The sequence below is a fragment of the Salvelinus alpinus genome, chromosome 22 (assembly GCF_045679555.1).
Source record: "Salvelinus alpinus chromosome 22, SLU_Salpinus.1, whole genome shotgun sequence".
Taxonomy (NCBI): Eukaryota; Metazoa; Chordata; class Actinopteri; order Salmoniformes; family Salmonidae; genus Salvelinus; species Salvelinus alpinus.
Genome location: NC_092107.1, coordinates 20,021,491 through 20,041,313, shown reverse-complemented (window position 1 = coordinate 20,041,313; position 19,823 = coordinate 20,021,491). Strand labels below are relative to the sequence as shown.

Sequence of the window (19,823 nt, the reverse complement as noted above, 5' to 3'; positions counted from 1 at the left end):
CCAGAGAGAACTGTTTCGGTTATTCTTTTTGTCATTTTCGTGTTTAGTGTTCGGTTATTAAATTAAATATGAACACGCACTACGCTGCACCTTGGTCCTCATCTTCTTCTCTTGAATGCCGTTACAGTGCAAATAAGTTTAAGGCACACAACAGAATATTCTAGCCAAGGCTACATTTATTTCGAGGAAGACATCTGTGAAAACAGGCTTTGAAAATGTAACAAATAAAAAGTGCAATGAAGAACCATTCTGACAATTTTTATTTTCATTATATAAACCTACCTAAAGGTTTCTAGCAAGGAACACAAGCATGTTCACCTTTTTTGGCTTTAATAGACTGCAGAGTGGGGTAACAATATATTTCCTGCTGTAGGCAGTTTGAAAAAGACAGTTTGAAATGCACACCACAACGTCGCCTTTGGGGAGAATAAAACAAACACAACTACATCATCAATGATGACAGCAAACACGTCAATAGACCGGACCTCACTGACCTTTTCCACAACACTTGGCATGGGGTTGGGTCCTGGTTAGGATCCGTGAGTCACAACACAGTTGGTTGAGTGGGTCGTAGGCCCTCAACCCACAGCAATCTGACACCAGCTGGCTCACATTCAGAGTTAACTGACCTGCAACGGTTGAATAACAGATAAACACACACACACAGCATATAAATTTAAATTCAAATTCAGGAGGTGCTGAAAAAATTATTATTTTAACCCAGTTACCAGGTTTGAGTGAATAGGTACAACAGGAAGCCTGGGTGAGGCTGAAGGCCCCTTCTCCACAGCAGGACAGCCCCGCCCCTTTATGCCGTACTCCTTCACAGCAGGTGTAATCTAGACCGCTATAATTAACCCCGTCGCAGACGTGATCTCTGGGAGACCTGAAAGGCAGAGGCTCATCTTCATGTCTAGAGGGCATTATCTTCACCTATATGCAGCACATTAACTAGACATTGACAAAGTGGAGTCGCAATGCTCACACTTACATCATGATGACACATCTTAATTAAAGAAAGGTAGTAGGATGAAGTTGCCCCTAAACACTGTTCTAAGGTCAGTTTTACATATCCCCACTAAAGATCTGGGCCCAAGGGCAGCTTCTAACCAGAGCAGAGATAATAAGGGCACTTGCTATACTCACGTGCCGTAGAACTTCTCAGCATGGACGGAGACTGGAATTCCAAAAGGATTGACCTGCCCTGTGAGACAAGTAACATCCCCACATCAAGACAATGTCCTGGCTACGTATTCTGTGAAAAGCGCTATCTCAGCTCATGCTATTATTCTAAGTGTGATATTTGCAAAACACACACTAAGAAAATATTGTAACTGTAAATTGCTTTACAGTAAAAAAGAAGGAAAAAAGAATGTAAAGCAATGAATAATTTATTGCTTTAAAAATCGCATATTACAACTGCCTATCAGTGACTGAAGTTGATTAGGATAAAACGCATAAAGATAATTCGCTGATAAAATGCCTGAAAAACTGAGTAAGGTATTGTCAGGAAGCAACGGTACCTATGGCTGCAGTTAGCGCTCCTTAAAGTTCTCTGCAGGCTTAATATCTCCATAGCAACTATAAAAAACACATCCACTAGTATGCCCTAGAAGGCTATACTATTTATAGTAATGAGTATAGTAAGTAATGATGACAACTCATTTCACTGACTTACTATCTATACTGAAAAAAATAAGATGCAACATGCAACAATTTTACTGAGTTACAGTTCATATTAGGAAATCAGTCAATTTAAATAAATAAATTAGGCCCTAATCTATGGATTTCACATGACTGGGCAGGGGCACAGACATGGGTGGGCCTGGGAGGCCATAGACCCAACCACTTGGGAGCCAGGCCCAGCCAATCAGAATGAGTTTTTCCCCATAAAAGAGCTTTATTACAGACAGAAATACTCCTCAACACCTAGCATACTTTAGAGTGGCCTCCCCAGCACAAGGCGCACCTGTGTCGTGATCACGCTGTTTAATCAGCTTCTTGATATGCCACACCTGTCAGGTGGATGGATTATCTTGGCAAAGGAGAAATGCTCACTAACAGGGATGTAAAACACATTTGTGCACCAAATGTGTGAGAAATAAGCTTTTTCTGTGTTGGGAAAATTTCTGGGGACTTTTGTTGCATTCATATTTTTGATTAGTGTAGATTGCAGATATCCCTATACAAGCAGAACTCTGTCAGGGAAGTAAGGTACATGATGCACATGGGTGAAAGTAATGCCCGATGTCCACCAGATGCATATGCGTTTTGTTTTGCCGGATGTCTAGCACACATTTTCCATACTTGACGCACATGTACTTTGCTTTTCAACAAGCTACAATGAACAAAAATGTAAACACAACATGTAAAGTGTTGGTCCCCAAATTGTTGCCACAAAGTTGGAAGCACAGAATCGTCTAGAATGTCATTGTATGCTGTAGCGTTACGATTTCCCTTCACTGGAACTAAGGGGCCTAGCCCGAACCATGAAAAACAGCCTCATACCATTATTCCTCCTCCACCAAACTTTACAGTTGGCACTATGCATTGGAGCAGGTAGCGTTCTTCTGGCATCCGCCAAACTCAGATTCGTCTGTCGTACTGCCAGATGGTGGTGCGTGATTCATCACTCCAGAGAAGACGTTTCAACTGCTCCAAAGTCCAATGGCGGCGAGCTTCACACCCCTCCAGCCAACGCTTGTCATTGCGCATGGTGATCTTAGGCTTGTGTGCGGCTGCTTGGCTATGAAACCCATTTCATGAAGCTCCCGATAAACAGTTATTGTACTGACGTTGCTTCCAGAGGCAGTTCGGAACTCGGTATTGAGTGTTACAACCAAGGACAGACCATTTTTTACCCGCTTCAGCACTAGGCGGTCCCGTTCTGTGAGCTTGAAGGGGTGTCCACATATAGTACTTTTGTATAAGTAATGTAGATTGGAAAGCAAATGGCTATTGCTGTAAAGAGGAGGCAATGAAAAAACTCTAAGCTGTCTTGAAAGTTATCAAAATTCTCAACTTAATTGAGCGAACGGTAGGCCTATTGCCTATCTTAGGATATTGGCACCAGCGGAGAGCATCGGCCATTTCCCTGGTGACTGTGCATATTCACTCTCATCACTGTTGTGCCAATGCCACTTAAAAACGTTCCCTCTTCCAGGTTAGATGGAAGTCAAATTGTATTTGTGTCTCCCCTTCTCCTAGGCCTATTATCTGGATCAGACATAGGGCTGGACGGTATACTGTATTTTACAATACACTGGTATTGATGCACAAACCGGTTTGGGTTTTTACATTACCTTCTATAACGGTATTTGATTTTGGTTTGTTAAATGTGATACGCCATGTGTAACGCCTATTTTTATAGTTTACTCCGTTACTTGAGTCATCTCACTCACTCCATGCCGCTTTCCATATAGACCTTGACCCTCCCCCTGTCACTCATGGAGCGCATTTGTTGGTCCTCGACCCTGACACACTTGCTTTCAGTCTGCATGGTCAATGCAGCACATGCAACAATGTTGATGACAACAATAATGTTTTCCCTTTGCTTCTTAATATGCATCCACTAGTGTTCAGCATTGAAGGTCACCAACAACACAGTGGCCTCCATCAATCTGAAATGGAAGATGTTTGGAAACACCAAGAGTCTTCCTAGAGCTGTCCGCCAGGCAAACTGAGCAATCGGGGGAGAAGGACCTTGGGTCAGGGAGGTGACCAAGAACCCGATGGTCACTCTGATAGAGCTCCAGAGTTCCTCTGCGGAGATGGGAGAAACTTCCAGAAGGACAACCATCTCTGCGGCACTCCACCAATCAGGCCTTCATGGTAGAGTGGACAAACAGAAGCCACTCCTCAGTAAAAGGCACATGACAGCCCGCTTGGAGTTTGCCAAAAAGGCACCTAAAGGACTCTCAGACCATGAGAAAACAAGATTCTCTGTTCTAATGAAACCAAGATTGACCTCTTTGGCCTGAATGCCAAGCGTCACGTCTGGAGGAAACCGGGCACCGCTCATCACCTGGCCAATACCATCCCTACAGTGAAGTATGGTGGTGGCAGCATCATGCTGTGGGGATGTTTTTCAGCGGCAGGGACTGGGAGACTAGTCAGGATCGAGGGAAAGATGAACGGAGCAAAGTACAGCAAAATCCTTGATGAAAACCTGCTCCAGAGCACTCAGGACCTCAAACTGGGGCGAAGGTTCACCTTCCAACGGGACAATGACCCTAAGCACACAGCCAAGACAACGCAGGAGTGGCTTTGGGACAAGTCTCTGAATGTCCTTGAGTGGCCCAGCCAGAGCCCGATCAAACATCTCTGGAGAAACCTGAAAATAGCTGTGCAGTGATGCTCCCCATCCAATCTGACAGTGCTTGAAAGGATCTGCAGAGAATGGGAAAAACTCCCCAAATACAGGTGTGCCAAGCTTGTAGTGTCATACCCAAGAAGACTCAAGGCTGTAATCGCTGCCAAAGGTGATTCAACAAAGTTCTGCGTAAAGGGTCTGAATACTTATGTAAATGTGTTATTTCATTTTTTTAAATAAATTTGCCAAAAATGTAAATAAACCTGCTTTGTCATTATGGGGTATTGTGTGTAGATTGATGAGGGGGGCATTTTTCCCCCATCCATTTTAGAATAAGGCTGTAAAGTAACAACATGTGGAAAGTGAGTTTCTTACATCTGCAAACGGCTAGTTTGTCTTTCCTTAGCAAGTTGGGCCTAAATCGTGTTAGCTGCTAATGCTAATCGCTAGTTAGCTGGCTAGCTAGTTAACAAATGTACTGAGTCAGAGCAAAAGTAACTAGCTATACAGCCTGATACTACCAGTGATGATGTAGACCTAAATCAATATCTTGTTTGTGCAACAGTATCTTCTAAAGCAGAGAGGAATACACAAAGCTAAGAAAAAACATTAAATATAGCCAAAGATTATAGGGTCCCCTAGGAAACAGTTACTAACACTTTGGTTCCTACACTGCCACAATAATTTTTGGCATTTTCATTCGTTGTCATGTCCAACAACACTGTATTCAAAGTGTCCACTATTATATTCTAACTATAGAATTAGAATAACCATCATACTTCCATGATTCCAACAGTTCACCCAAGTGTTTTGAGCTAAATTGCTAGTAAAATCTCAATTGCAACATTTGGTCAAAAATAAGGCCTAGATTGTTTGCTCATATCGTGCAGCCCTACAAGGCAGTGTGGAAATAACCTCAAATGGGTGATGGAAATGCAGAAATTGATGAAAATGCAGAAAGTCATTTTGGGTTGAAGTTGAATTGAACAGTATACTGTAAAACAATCAGCATGGGGAAAGACCCACTGAAATCAAGTAGAATGTATGTGTTGTCAGCATAGGGTCACGCACTACTCAAAGCAATTTTAGCAATTATTCAAAAACATAAAATACCTTTTTTTCTTATACCGTGACATGATATTTTGGCCATACCACCAAGCCCTAATCAGACATTGTTTTTACGGATCTGTTTGTAAGTGTCAGCAGAGTAGACTACCCTGTCATTTGTCTAATCAAAAAAAAAAAAAATTCAATGTCTCCAGTCATATAAAGTGAAGTAGAATTGCATGAAATGTGTTTATAAAAGGCAAATTCTTCACGGGCAAAGAAAATATAAGGAACGTATCTGCTATAGCCTAGGCCAACTCTACCCCACTACGCGCTCAGCCAAACATTTAAGGGTCATTTTGTGAACAGTGATTGAGTTATATTAGCCTAAATTATGAATATCCAATGCACTGATCACATTAGGAAATCTTACATAAGTCTGCAAATGTGATGGCACATGTAATGCATTATTATTATTATTATTATTATTATAATAAAGGTGCATTTTTATGGTGAACATTAGCTTCCCCAAACTTGAAACTCACGCACCTCCTATGAGTGGACACATCAATTCTGGCCTAATGACAATCGGCAAATATCATTACACTTTTTGGTGTTTTGTGTAACTGATGTCTCTTTCCATTCACCACTGTTTGGAAGCTTGAAATATGTTGGAAGTGGATGAACGTGCGCTGCTAACTTGGTAAAGGAGCCCTTTGAAGTGACAATCAGATGAAAACATCAAAACTGGTTGTGTTTATGCCACAACAAAAAGGTAATGCATTTAAAAAGTGAAATGACAAATCTTTACAACTATGTCCACAGAGATCCTATTGATTTAATACTAGGGATTATATATGTAATAATATAGCAAGCACATATAGGTCCCGTACCGGGAATAAATGAAATATACTTTTACTCCGAAGTCCAAACCCCAGAACAATAAGTAATAATGAATTCCACTGGGGTTTATCGTAGTCCACATTACAACACCATCTCTGCTGTATACTGTACACGCATCAATCTGAGAGGCAGAGTAGTAGTCCACATTACAATACTGTCTCTGCTGTCTACTGTACACGCATCAATCTGAGAGGCAGAGTAGTAGCCCACATTACAATACTGTCTCTGCTGTCTACTGTACACGCATCAATCTGAGAGGCAGAGTAGTAGCCCACATTACAATACTGTCTCTGCTGTCTACTGTACACGCATCAATCTGAGAGGCAGAGTAGTAGCCCACATTACAATACTGTCTCTGCTGTCTACTGTACACGCATCAATCTGAGAGGCAGAGTAGTAGCCCACATTACAATACTGTCTCTGCTGTCTACTGTACACGCATCAATCTGAGAGGCAGAGTAGTAGCCCACATTACAATACTGTCTCTGCTGTCTACTGTACACGCATCAATCTGAGAGGCAGAGTAGTAGCCCACATTACAATACTGTCTCTGCTGTCTACTGTACACACATCAATCTGAGAGGCAGAGTAGTAGCCCACATTACAATACTGTCTCTGCTGTCTACTGTACACACATCAATCTGAGAGGCAGAGTAGTAGCCCACATTACAATACTGTCTCTGCTGTATACTGTACACACATCAATCTGAGGCAGAGTAGTAGCCCACATTACAATACTGTCTCTGCTGTATACTGTACACACATCAATCTGAGAGGCAGAGTAGTAGCCCACATTACAATACTGTCTCTGCTGTCTACTGTACACGCATCAATACTGTACACGCATCAATCTGAGAGGCAGAGTAGTAGCCCATATTACAATACTGTCTCTGCTGTATACTGTACACACATCAATCTGAGAGGCAGAGTAGTAGCCCACATTACAATACTGTCTCTGCTGTCTACTGTACACGCATCAATACTGTACACGCATCAATCTGAGAGGCAGAATAGTAGCCCACATTACAATACTGTCTCTGCTGTATACTGTACACGCATCAATACTGTACACGCATCAATCTGAGAGGCAGAATAGTAGCCCACATTACAATACTATCTCTGCTGGATACACATCAATCTGAGAGGCAGAGTAGTAGTCCACATTACAATACTGTCTCTGCTGGATACACATCAATCTGAGAGGCAGAATAGTAGCCCACATTACAATACTATCTCTGCTGGATACACATCAATCTGAGAGGCAGAATAGTAGCCCACATTACAATACTATCTCTGCTGGATACACATCAATCTGAGAGGCAGAATAGTAGCCCACATTACAATACTGTCTCTGCTGGATACACATCAATCTGAGAGGCAGAATAGTAGCCCACATTACAATACTATCTCTGCTGGATACACATCAATCTGAGAGGCAGAATAGTAGCCCACATTACAATACTATCTCTGCTGGATACACATCAATCTGAGAGGCAGAATAGTAGCCCACATTACAATACTATCTCTGCTGGATACACATCAATCTGAGAGGCAGAATAGTAGCCCACATTACAATACTATCTCTGCTGGATACACATCAATCTGAGAGGCAGAATAGTAGCCCACATTACAATACTATCTCTGCTGGATACACATCAATCTGAGAGGCAGAATAGTAGCCCACATTACAATACTATCTCTGCTGGATACACATCAATCTGAGAGGCAGAATAGTAGCCCACATTACAATACTATCTCTGCTGGATACACATCAATCCGAGAGGCAGAATAGTAGCCCACATTACAATACTATCTCTGCTGGATACACATCAATCTGAGAGGCAGAATAGTAGCCCACATTACAATACTATCTCTGCTGGATACACATCAATCTGAGAGGCAGAATAGTAGCCCACATTACAATACTATCTCTGCTGGATACACATCAATCTGAGAGGCAGAATAGTAGCCCACATTACAATACTATCTCTGCTGGATACACATCAATCCGAGAGGCAGAATAGTAGCCCACATTACAATACTATCTCTGCTGGATACACATCAATCTGAGAGGCAGAATAGTAGCCCACACAGCCCTACACCTCTCAACAGCTGGCCCCATTAATTCATACAAACAGATGCAAGAGATGATAGTGCTTTCCACTTACCATGTGCGCTGTAGCAGGGTAGAGTCAGAAGAACTGTACAAATGAAACAAACAAATGTTAAGGAAAGGAAGTCCAGAGATTGTACACACAAATTCTAGCAAATGTGCAGAGTTTGATAGTGATGGTTACATACCAAACATCAGTAGTGGAGTTGTCATGGTGTTTCCTTCCATAAAGCATTCATAGATGAGAAACTAAGATGCACTGAGATAAGTAGTCCAATTCAGCCCCACCTACAAGCACCTAGTGGTGGGGAGTCAACTCCAAAATAATAGATTCCTTGCCCGTCGACTCCCATTTCTGGGTGTCAAGCTTCGATTCTGCAACGAATCGACTCCTTGTTTTTTTGCAACGGCTGAAACTACACTACATCACCAAAAGTATGTGGACACCCATTCAAATTAGTGGATTCTGCTATTTCAGCCACACTCGTTGCTGACAGGTGTATAAAATTGAGCACACCGCCATGCAATCTCCATACACAAACATTGGCAGTAGAATGGCAGTACTGAAGAGCTCAGTGACTTTCAAAGTGGCACTGTCATAGGATACTACCTTTCCTACAAGTCAGTTCGTCAAATTTCTACTCAGCTAGAGCTGCCCCGGTCAACAATTCTCTCAACCAGCTTTACCTGGAATGCTTTTCCAACAGTCTTGAAGGAGTTCCCAAATATGCTGAGCACTTGTTGGCTGCTTTTCCTTCACTCTGCGGTCCAACTCATCCCAAACCATCTCAATTGGGTTGAGGTCAGGTGATTGTGGATGCCAGGTCATCTGATGCAGCACCCCATCACTCTCCTTCATGGTCAAATAGCCCTTACACAGCCTGGAGGTGTGTTGGGTCATTGTCCTGTTGAAAAACAAATGATAGTCACACTAAGCGCAAACGGCAGGGTAGCCTAGTGGTTAGAGCGTTGGACTAGTAACCGAAAGGTTGCAAGTTCAAATCCCCGAGCTGACAAGGTACAAATCTGTCGTTCTGCCCCTGAACAGGCAGTTAACCCACTGTTCCTAGGCCGTCATTGAAAATAAGAATTTGTTCTTAACTGACTTGCCTAGTTAAATAAAGGTAAAAAAAATAAAAATAAAAATAAAAAAAACAGATGGGATGGGGTATCGCAGCAGAATGCTGTGGTAGCCATGCTGGTTAAGTGTGCCTTCAATTCTAAATAAATCACTGACAGTGTCACCAGCAAAGCACCCCCACACCATCACACCTCCTCCACCTCCATGCAAGAGCCAGCTCTTGTAGGTGAACGTTGGGAGCCGGCTCGCATATCAGAAGAGCCAAATCTATTTATAAAAAAATAAAAAATAAAAATATAAATAATCAAAAGATTTAAATGAATAGAATTAACTCATTCAAAGAATGTTTAAAAAAATATATAATATAGGCCTAAATGCTCAAGCGCACACACATTCGTTCTGACTGTCTGCTCAGACTAACAGCCTCACCTGTTGTTCCTGTCAATCAGACGCGCAGTGTCAACCAATGAACCAAAGATGCGTGAGGGAGGGCAGAGCCAACTCACTCACAGTCACACACTTAGCAGCCGAGGAGAGAGAGGAAGGACAGCTGAGAAAACAACAGCTGGAAAATGAGTCGGAAGCACAGTAGCATTTGGATGCATTTTAATAATGTAGACAATGTTAGAGCACAGTGTAGAATTTGCCAAAACAAAATCTCATATAAAGCCGGTTCTACACACAACCTTAATCCGGCATATGCGAACTGTGCACCCAACTGTGAAGCTAGCTGTAACTGAGCTTCGAGAAACTAGCGGGCCTGCTAGTGATAGTGGTGGAGCCAAAACCTCCACACATGGAGATGTATCCACTCAGTCAAGTAGGCCTACTCCGCCACCCACAGCAACACAGTCTTCTATGGACCAGTTTATGCCAAAGTCTATGTCTGTAGCAAAACAAGGCCAAATTGATATTGCATTAGCTAATTTATTTATTTAATTTTTAATTCACCTTTATTTAACCAGGTAGGCTAGTTGAGAACAAGTTCTCCTTTACAACTGCGACCTGGCCAAGATAAAGCAAAGCGACACAAACAACAACATGGAATAAGCAAACATACAGTCAATAACACAATAGAGAAAAAATCTATATACAGTGTGTGCAAATGAGGTAAGATAAGGGAGATAGGCAATAAATAGGACATAGTGGCGAAATAATTACAATATAGCAATTAAATACTGGAGTGATAAGATGTACAGAAGATGAATGTGCAAGTAGAGATACTGGTGAACAAAGGAGCAAAAAAATAAGTAAATAACAGTATGGGGATGAGGTAGTTGGATGGGCTATTTACAGATGGGCTATGTACAGGTGCATTGATCTGTGAACTGCTCTGACAGCTGGTGCTTAAAGTTAGTGAGGGAGATATGGGTCTCCGGCTTCAGTGATTTTTGCAATTCGTTCCAGTCATTGGCAGCAGAGAACTGGAAGGAAAGGCGGCCAAAAGAGGAATTGGCTTAATTGACCAGTGAAATATACCTGCTGGAGCGCATGCTACGGGTGGGTGCTGCTATGGTGACCAGTGAGCTGAGATAAGGCGGGGCTTTACCTAGCAAAGACTTATAGATGACCTGGAGCCAGTGGGTTTGGCGACGAATATGAAGCGAGGGCCAGCCAACGAGAGCATACAGGTCGCAGTGGTGGGTAGTATATAGGGCTTTGGTGACAAAATGGATGGCACTGTGATAGACTGCATCCAATTTGCTGAGTAGAGTGTTAGAGGCTATTTTGTAAATTACATCGCCGAAGTCAAGGATCGGCAGGATAGTCAGTTTTACGAGGGTATGTTTGGCAGCATGAGTGAAGGATGCTTTGCTGCGAAATAGGAAGCCGATTCTAGAATTAATTTTGGATTATAGATGCTTAATGTGAGTCTGGAAGGAGAGTTTACAGTCTAACCAGACACCTAGGTATTTGTATTTGTCCACATATTCTAAGTCAGAACCGTCCAGAGTAGTGATGCTGGACGGGCGGGCAGCGATCGGTTGAAGAGCATGCATTTCATTTTACTTGCATTTAAGAGCACTAAAATGATTGCCACCGATTTCCAGCCATTTTCGACCGTGGAGGACAGAGGTTTAAGAAATTATAGCAATAGTCTAAATCCAATGTACACAATTCCAAGCAGGAAACCCCTTTCAAAATCTATTATTCCACAACTGTACGAGAGCACACATGCTTCAGTGCGGGAAAGAGTCCAAAAAGCTACTGCTGTTTGCCTTACCACTGACTGTTGGACATCAAGGGTAACCACTTCTTACATGTCTGTTACCTGTCACTTCATTGAAGATTTAGCTGTCTTCTGGACTGCTTTGAGTTCAGCAACAGACACACCTCAGAGAACTTGGCAGAGGAACTGTTGAGAGTGGCCAGAGAATGGCAAGTAGATGGAAAGTGGTCTGTTGTGTTAGCGACAATGCAGCTAACATAACTAAAGCCATGAACATTTTTAAATGGACCCATCATCCATGTCTTGCCCACACAATCAACCTGATTCTAAGAGATGCTCTGAAGGTGATGAAGCCCACTGTGGACAAAGTGAAAGCAGCTGTGGAATACTTCCACAGGAGCACAGTAGGTGCTGAAAAACTAAAGTCTACACAACGCCAGATGGGGATGCCTGAGCTGAGGCCTAAACAAGACTGCAGTACAAGGTGGAATTCAACATTTTATATGCTGAAGCGGTTTCTTGAGTCAAAGGATGCCATCATCTCTACCCTGGCCATTGTCAATGCACCTGTTGATGCTCTGACCCAAGAGGAATGGGAGGTGGTGGAGGAGGTGTGCAGAGTCCTGGAATCCTTTGAGCAGGTCACTGTGGAGATCAGTGGAGAGAGGTACAGTAAGCAGTTATTACTTCATCATTATTTAATCCAGTATTATATATGTATATGAGCAGTAGATGAGAATGAAGTATCAGTAGACAAAACATGAACCTGAACTAATAAGGTACTGTTCTCTCTTTTCAGCTATGTGACAGCCTAAAAAATGATACTCTCGTGTAAGGGTCTGCAGCGAATCACAGCCAGCCGCCAGAGAGAAGCAAAGGTAACCACAGGACATGTGACAGAGTTGATGGACACCCTATGTTCATCAATGGACAGAAAGTTCCACAGAATGGAATATAATCACGTGCTATCAGAAACCGCTGCACTTGACCCCAGGTTTAAGAAGTTAGCCTTCAGTGATGCCAGAGGGATTGATGAGGCTCTTCAAAGAATAACCTCAGCAGCAGGGAGGGACAGCACCAGCAGTCAGCTGGCTCAGGCACCAGGGCAACAGGAAGAAGAGGGATCAGATGGAGCAGAAGCACCAGCAGTAGTGCCACAAACGTCTGTTGTTTGGATGCTGTTTGACGAGAGAGCAACTGGGGATGCAGCACGAAGGAATCCCAAAGATGTGCAGATCCTCTGAGCTGGTGGAAGAACAAGGCCTCTGTCTACCCACGGCTTACTTAAATCATGACAGGGAGACTCTACATAGTAGCCACATCCATTCCCTCTGAGAGGGTCTTCGGGAAAACGGGACAAATAATTACTGAGAGAAGAAACTGCATCAGCCCCTTGAAAGTGAAGCAGCTTGTATATCTGAATGCAAATCTCTCATAAAAGCAAAATATGGTCAGCATTGCTGTGTGCTGCTGGTTATAACATGGCAATAAAGAAGAGAGAGAAAAGAGGGACCAGTTTAATGTTTTAAGTGGGATGCTGCATTTTTGCACATTGTTATTTATGTTTCTTTGATATGGTGCAATATTCTATTATGCTGTTCAGATTGTATTCGATTTGAATGGTCAGATTGATATGCACTTTGTTTATATATATTAAAAAGTTATACTTTAATTGCAAATGTTTAATAGCATCCTTTTTCATAACAAACCAATGCATTTTTTTATACATTGTGGTTAAGGTAGAGTATGATTTCATTTTAATAATTTAATTCGAATTGTTTTAACACCAATCATAGTCAAACTATCGCAAACTGTTTGATTTGAAAAAATACAAAACATGTTTTTTTTTAAAGAGCCGTTTGGGAGCCAAAAGATCCGGCTCTTTTTGGTGAGCTGGGCCGAACGAGCCGGCTCACTGAAAAGAGCCGGAATGCCCATCACTACTCCGGACAGTGCTGGTCGTAAAAAAGCTAGCTAGTTGATGGATGCAAACAATGTTCTTCCTCAAAAACACAGCAAAACGACATAATCTGTTTCAGTTGCTATAGTTCTTTTTTTACGTAGGTATTACACATTGATTATACTCTCACTTGTATTTCATGTCACAACGATTCACCGATACGTATGCTATGAGTCATAGATTTTGTCACTGATGATCCACATTTGCATAAAGGTCGTTTGGACTCCGCCCAATTCTCAGGTACTGATGAAAGACGTTCACTCAGCTTTCTGTTCTTCTGAGGTAAAATTAGCTAGCTAGTTAACAATGGCAGCCCAATTAATCGAAAATTGTAAATCTACCATCTCTGATTGCACCAGGCTGCTGCTCACGGACAGAAGAGATGGACTTCAACCATCAATGCCAGGTAACGTTAACTTAATGTTAGCTAGCGTAGGTGTTGAGAAGCAAAAACAAGTAGCTGTTTGTACTTCGCGCTGGTCGGTACAATTGACCTTATTTTAGCGCCCCAAAACGTAATACTTCCAGATCAACTGAAATATCAATACCATTGTAAAGCACACTTTCTCCCCTTTCCAACAAAATCATTGACGAGACCGTCACCTCTAAAATGTAAATAAAACACTATAAAGAGTTTATATAATGTGTCATTACCTATTTGAAGGTTTGTGTCGAATTTGAATCGGGTTTTTAGAGCGCCGCTAAAGTTATCTTCAGAAGTAAACAGCGGCTTTTGAAAGTCATGATGGCTTGCAGTGATGACGCAAAAAATGACTAGGTATCCCCCTTACCCTGTCCCTTTCTTATTTTTAAACGGTGAGAGAAGCGCTACACCTGGTGGAGAGAGGCTGTAAGACACAGAATTAGTTGCTTTACGCGTGCAGTACGTTACGTCATGAAACGTTACAATTTAACGTACAGCGTTGGAGGGGTCAGTTTTTGCAACTTTTCTCCAATAGTATTGAGCTATTACAATGTCAATCAACGCTTGATTACGAACGTAGTTCACACCCCAGATTTTGATGTCAACACAGACGCTACAGTGCCATTAGTTTTCATTGCAACCTCGTTTGAATGTCGTGGTTACGCAAATTTGTACCGAATGGGGTTAGTCACGGTTAGATAATATAACGCTACTAACGGCGTTCGCTAGCTTGATTTGCCATTGACAGTAAACTGAACTCAAGATAACTAGCTAACGTCAATCGTCCATAATCTAGTTATGGAATCTATAAAACGTTAGCTAGCTAGTTGAGCATTTTTGGGATATTATTCAATTCAAATGAGTTTTTTAAAAACTGTATCGCTTGTCAATGCACGGTTGTCATCATATTTCGCAGGCTCTGAAAGTTGGCACAGTTTCGACAAGAGAACAGGTAGGGCTTGTTAGTTACATAAAAAAAAAAATGTTACTGGACCAATCGGATCTGCAGTCTATTTTTCAGGCTAGAGCATGTTGCGGAGCCTTCGGTGGGCAAGCGGTCATTTGATTGATGAAGAGTTGGCCAGTAATCTAATTGCTGTTGCAGAGGAGTTCCTACAAGAGAGAAAGGACATCCAACAACGGGAACTTTACCAAGATGGAAAGTTGTTACATTTGTATAAATAAAATTGTACAGCATGAGTGACAAAGGCTGAGATTGTTTCATTTTACTTGTCTTCTGTGTCAAGTCTGGGATTGTGTGTGCACCTCTAACGAAGTCAATCAGTAAAACGATTTGGTTGGCCTATCTAATGTTGTTCCTAAATTCTATATTGTGCTCTTATAGTCTTTTAACCTAAAAAAGGTTTTTAGGAGTGTATGTTGTAATTAATGATCTATTGTATTTATTTTTATTTTAGTAGCCTATCAAGCCCCTTTGGAGGGAAGGCGGTATCACATCACCAAAGAGCATCTTGAGTTCCACATAGATTTTCATATGACCATCAGACAAATGGCAGATGTTCTCAATGTGTCGCACTCCGTGGTCAAGCGGCGTATGAGCTAAGTTATCGTAATTGAATAAAGCAATCGTAACATGAGGGAACATCTCTACATCCTCTCTAGATTTGATCACGTTCCTGATTAATGTATCTTTTTGTACTTAGTCATTTTCAGGTCCTACTCACTGTTGTCAGACACTCAGCTGGATGAGAGGATCAAAAGAGCTGATAGGGCAGAATGAGGAACTTGGTGCTGAGTCTGTGAGGGCACGCTTAAGAGGAGAAGGTGTTCGAGTCCAGCGGGAGAGGTTCAGACAGAGTCTGATCCGTGTCAACCCCCAGGGAGCTGCGAGGAGCCATGCAGCAGCGGCTACGGACGCACTACAGAGTTGCAGGCCCAAATTCTTTGTGGCACATCGATGGCAACCATAAGCCGATTCGGTAAGTGTATTACGAATCTTAATATCGTAAAAAACAAATGATTTCTCTGGTTATATGGTCATGAAAGAATTGTGGTCCTATTCCTCGGTGTATATAGTCACTAATATTTACACCTTGACTTTTTCCACATTTTGTTTTGGTACAACCTGAATTTAAAATGGATTAAATTGAGACTTTGTCACTGGCACAATACACAATACCCCATAATGTCAACGTGGAATAATGTGTTTAGAAATTGTTACTAATTCATTTAAAAATGAAAAGCTAACATGTCTAGAGTAAACAAGTATTCAACCCCCTTGTTATGGCAAGCGAAAATAAGTCCAGGAGTAAATATTTGTCGCATAATAAGTGGCATGGACTCACACTGTGTGCAATAAGTGTTGAATAGGATTTTTGAATGACTACCTCATCTCAAGGCACTGTAATAATGTTATCAATAATAAAAACAGAATGGTGTCACTATAAGAGAAAATAAATGTATCTTGTTTTTTAGGTGGAGGATTGTTTGTTATCCATGGTGCTGTGGATGGTTACAGCAGACTTGTTGTGTTTCTGAAGGCCTCTGACAACAACAGGAGTGCCACAGTCATGGAGTCATTCGAAGCAGCTGTCACCAGCTACGGAGTACCATCCCGGGTGAGATGTGACCGGGGTGGTGAAAACAACCGCATCTGTGCCTTCATGGAGCAGTTCAGGGGTGGTGAGAGGGGAAGTGACCTCAGAGGAAGGAGCACTCACAACCAGAGGATAGAGCTGCAGTGGAGGGACGTCTGGCATGGAGTCTCCAACGTTTACCATGACCTGTTCACCTTCTTGGAGACGGAGCAGATCATCGACATCAACAATGAGGTGGACCTGTGGGCACTGCACTTTGTGTTCCTGTCACGGGTGAACAGAGATCTTGCTGTGTTTGCCAGTCAGTGGAACCACCATGGGCTGAGGACTGAACAACGGCAGTCACCTCTGCAGTTGTTCGTATCGGGTTCCCTGGCAATGCAGAAGGCCAATCTGACAGCACCAAGGGATTTGTTCGCCCCAGCTTTAACCACCGTCACCTCTCAAGCCACCACCTCAGTTCCTCCAACCACCACCCACACCACCACCTCAGCTCCTCTAACCAGCACCACCACCTCAGCTCCTCTAACCAGCACCACCACCTCAGCTCCTCTAACCAGCACCACCACCTCAGCTCCTCTAACCAGCACCACCACCTCAGCTCCTCTAACCAGCACCACCACCTCAGCTCCTCTAACCAGCACCACCACCTCAGCTCCTCTAACCAGCACCACCACCTCAGCTCCTCTAACCAGCACCACCACCTCAGCTCCTCCAATCACCACCAGCACCTCAGCTCCTCCAAGCACCACAAGCACCTCAGCTCCTCTAACCAGCACCACCTCAGCTCCTCTAACCACCACAAGCACCTCAGCTCCTCTAACCACCACCACCTCAGCTCCTCTAACCAGCACAAGCACCTCAGCTCCTCTAACCAGCACAAGCACCTCAGCTCCTCCAATCACCACCAGCACCACCACCACCTCAGCTCCTCCAATCATCACAAGCACCTCAGCTCCTCCAACCAGCACCACCTCAGCTCCTCCAACCAGCACCACCTCAGCTCCTCCAACCAGCACCACCTCAGCTCCTCCAACCAGCACCACCTCAGCTCCTCCAACCACTAGCGCCGCAGCTCTTTACTGGTCGGAAGGGGTGATTGTGCCACAAATCCAGTTCACCATCAGCAACACACAGATGGAACTGTTGCGGACAATAATTCCAATGGAAGGCCCCAGAGGCAGCCTGGGAGTTGACAATCTACAGAGGGTTATGGCAGTTATATCTTCAGCGCCACTCGTTCCTACTCCAACCTGACTTACTACACCCCTGATACCCCCCTACTGGGATGAGGGATTGGATGCTATATCTTCAGCGCCACTCGTTCCTTTGAGTCAGTACATTTTTATAATACTAACTAAACTGTTCCAGAGGTAACTTTCCCCCTCTAGGGATTCTGCGTGCCGCAGCGGACTAAGGCACTGTGCTAGAGGCGTCACTACAGACCCGTTTTCGATCCCAGGCTGTATCACAACCGGCCGTGATCGGGAGTCCCATAGGGCGGCGCACAATTGGCCCAGGGTCGTCCGGGTTAGTGGAGGGTTTGGCTGGGGTAAGCAGTCATTGTAAATAAGAATTTGTTCTGACTCACCTAGTTAAATAAACACATTGTATGAGCAGCCAGAGAGAGCAGCCCAAGAGAGTTGAGACCATATTTGAACCTGTTATGGTTTAGAGACAGTATGTATATTTAAAATAAGTGTTAAGGACAATATAGTGATGTGTATTGATTTAGGGGGGTGGACTGATTTAAAAATACTTATGTTAGAGGTAATGACAAGTACTTCACAGATTTATGACAGAGTTGACTTACTGCTCTAAGGCCACCTGCATGCTCCCTTGGACAAATTGTTGAGCCACCAATTCAACCACACCATCTCTGTCCTCCATTGTCTTAACAACAATCCTTTTCTTCCCCAGTAGGCTCAGCCAGTCTACCGAATCCTCCAATTTGTTCTTCACTTCTGATAGGTCCTCTGCTTTTTTGATCCAAAAAAAAAATAATGTATGACAGGCAATCGAGAATTTTAAACACAGCAAAAGAAACCATACATGTCAAAAATGATGATCTATTTCCTGTTAGGGAGGACATCAAACTTACATTTTCCAAATGTGCTCTCAGAGTAGTGTGGCTTACCTCATCCAGACTGAGTGGAGGAGCAGGCTTCCCACACTGCTGCTCAGAGTTGCTCAGAGAACAAGTGTGGCCCAACACCTCCATGGACCACACACACACTTTTAATTTGACCAATGGTTCCATACAGGCCCTCATGTGATGCTAAAAAGACCATTTCAAATGTGTGCCAGCTTTATTATCCCTATGATATATCGCCCTGGACAAAGCCTCTTCACTAATTGTTTTGGCTTAAATTCTGTATTTTACATGAATATCACACATTAATACGGGTAGAAAGAAGGTTTACCATGAACATCAAGGGACAGCCGTTTCCCTCCTTCCGGACCCTCGAAGATGGCCGAGTCCCTGATGTCCCTCATGAGAAGCCTGTAATACTCCCTGGAGGGACCCCATTGGTCAACTGCCCCCCTCCGCCTTGGACTCAACGTCCACAAAGGCAACGTCCATCTTAGCCCCTGCATTTAAGTTGTTGCGTTGAAACACATACAGGCTACTGTTTAGGACGTTGCCCCTGTGGACATTTATCATGTTGGCGACGGGGCAGTGGTCCTGGTCCACTCGGCTCCAGAGCGTACGTAAAATGGCACTTATGTCCGTTCTAGAGGGGGAAGGGGGGGAAGCTCACTCAAAATGTATGACAAATCGAATAAGGATTGATCCTAAGGGAAAATACTCTTGACATTAAGGTTTTAAATACTACATTTTGTTTATAAACTGCTCTTTAAAAAACTCACTGGAGCCAATGATGGAGATGGAGATGAGGGAGGAGAAAGTGAGTTAGGAGGTGAGAGGTGGAAAGAGTGAGGAAGTTAAGGGTGAGGGGTGATAAGAAGGAAAGTTTGGTGATGAAGGAGGTGAGTGGAGAGGAGGCTGGTGAGAGGTGTTGAGGGGGCAGGTGAGATGATTTGATAGGATTGCCTGTAAATGGACAGAAAGAACCACACACTAAGGTTATAACTATCAAGTAGTTCAAATGTAGTCTGATTCAAATGTATTATTAAGTATTGTCATGCTAGTCACCTGCACATACTCCACAGACAACCACAACACATACAGTGGTGTGGACTCCCAAATGTCATGGTCCTCCAATGACCCGTTAATCATGCTCTTCAGGGTTG

General features: G+C 43.1%; 2 protein-coding genes across 3 annotated transcripts in view; one reads left to right on the top strand and one right to left on the bottom strand.

The window, feature by feature from the left end:
• The window catches only part of LOC139549232 (galaxin-like), a 37,065-nt gene extending 17,799 nt beyond the window's left edge, over positions 1 to 19,266 (bottom strand). The window contains exons 1-7 of one of the 2 annotated variants that reach the window (XM_071359469.1): positions 18,992 to 19,266; positions 18,382 to 18,544; positions 9,886 to 10,006; positions 8,431 to 9,280; positions 1,147 to 1,204; positions 729 to 886; positions 495 to 629 (exon numbers count right to left, since the gene is read on the bottom strand). The gene's annotated coding sequence lies outside the window, so the exon portion shown is untranslated. Of the gene's footprint in view, positions 1 to 494; positions 630 to 728; positions 887 to 1,146; positions 1,205 to 8,430; positions 9,281 to 9,885; positions 10,007 to 18,381 lie in introns of both variants that reach the window. The other variant, XM_071359470.1, reaches the window with a different exon arrangement.
• LOC139549231 (uncharacterized) lies at positions 15,245 to 18,391 on the top strand. The gene is made up of 2 exons (XM_071359468.1): positions 15,245 to 15,950; positions 16,447 to 18,391. Exons 1-2 carry the CDS (start codon positions 15,929 to 15,931, stop codon positions 17,823 to 17,825), a joined length of 1,401 nt encoding a protein of 466 aa, XP_071215569.1. The 5' UTR covers positions 15,245 to 15,928; the 3' UTR covers positions 17,826 to 18,391.
• Positions 19,267 to 19,823: the final 557 nt, after the last annotated feature.

What these genes read in the sequence shown, in the direction of transcription:
- LOC139549231 (XM_071359468.1), top strand. Translation starts at nt 15,929, where the DNA reads ATGGCAACCATAAGCCGATTCG. An exon ending in GGCAACCATAAGCCGATTCG is followed by an intron (nt 15,951 to 16,446) that starts GTAAGTGTATTA and finishes CTTGTTTTTTAG; the next exon opens with GTGGAGGATTGTTTGTTATC.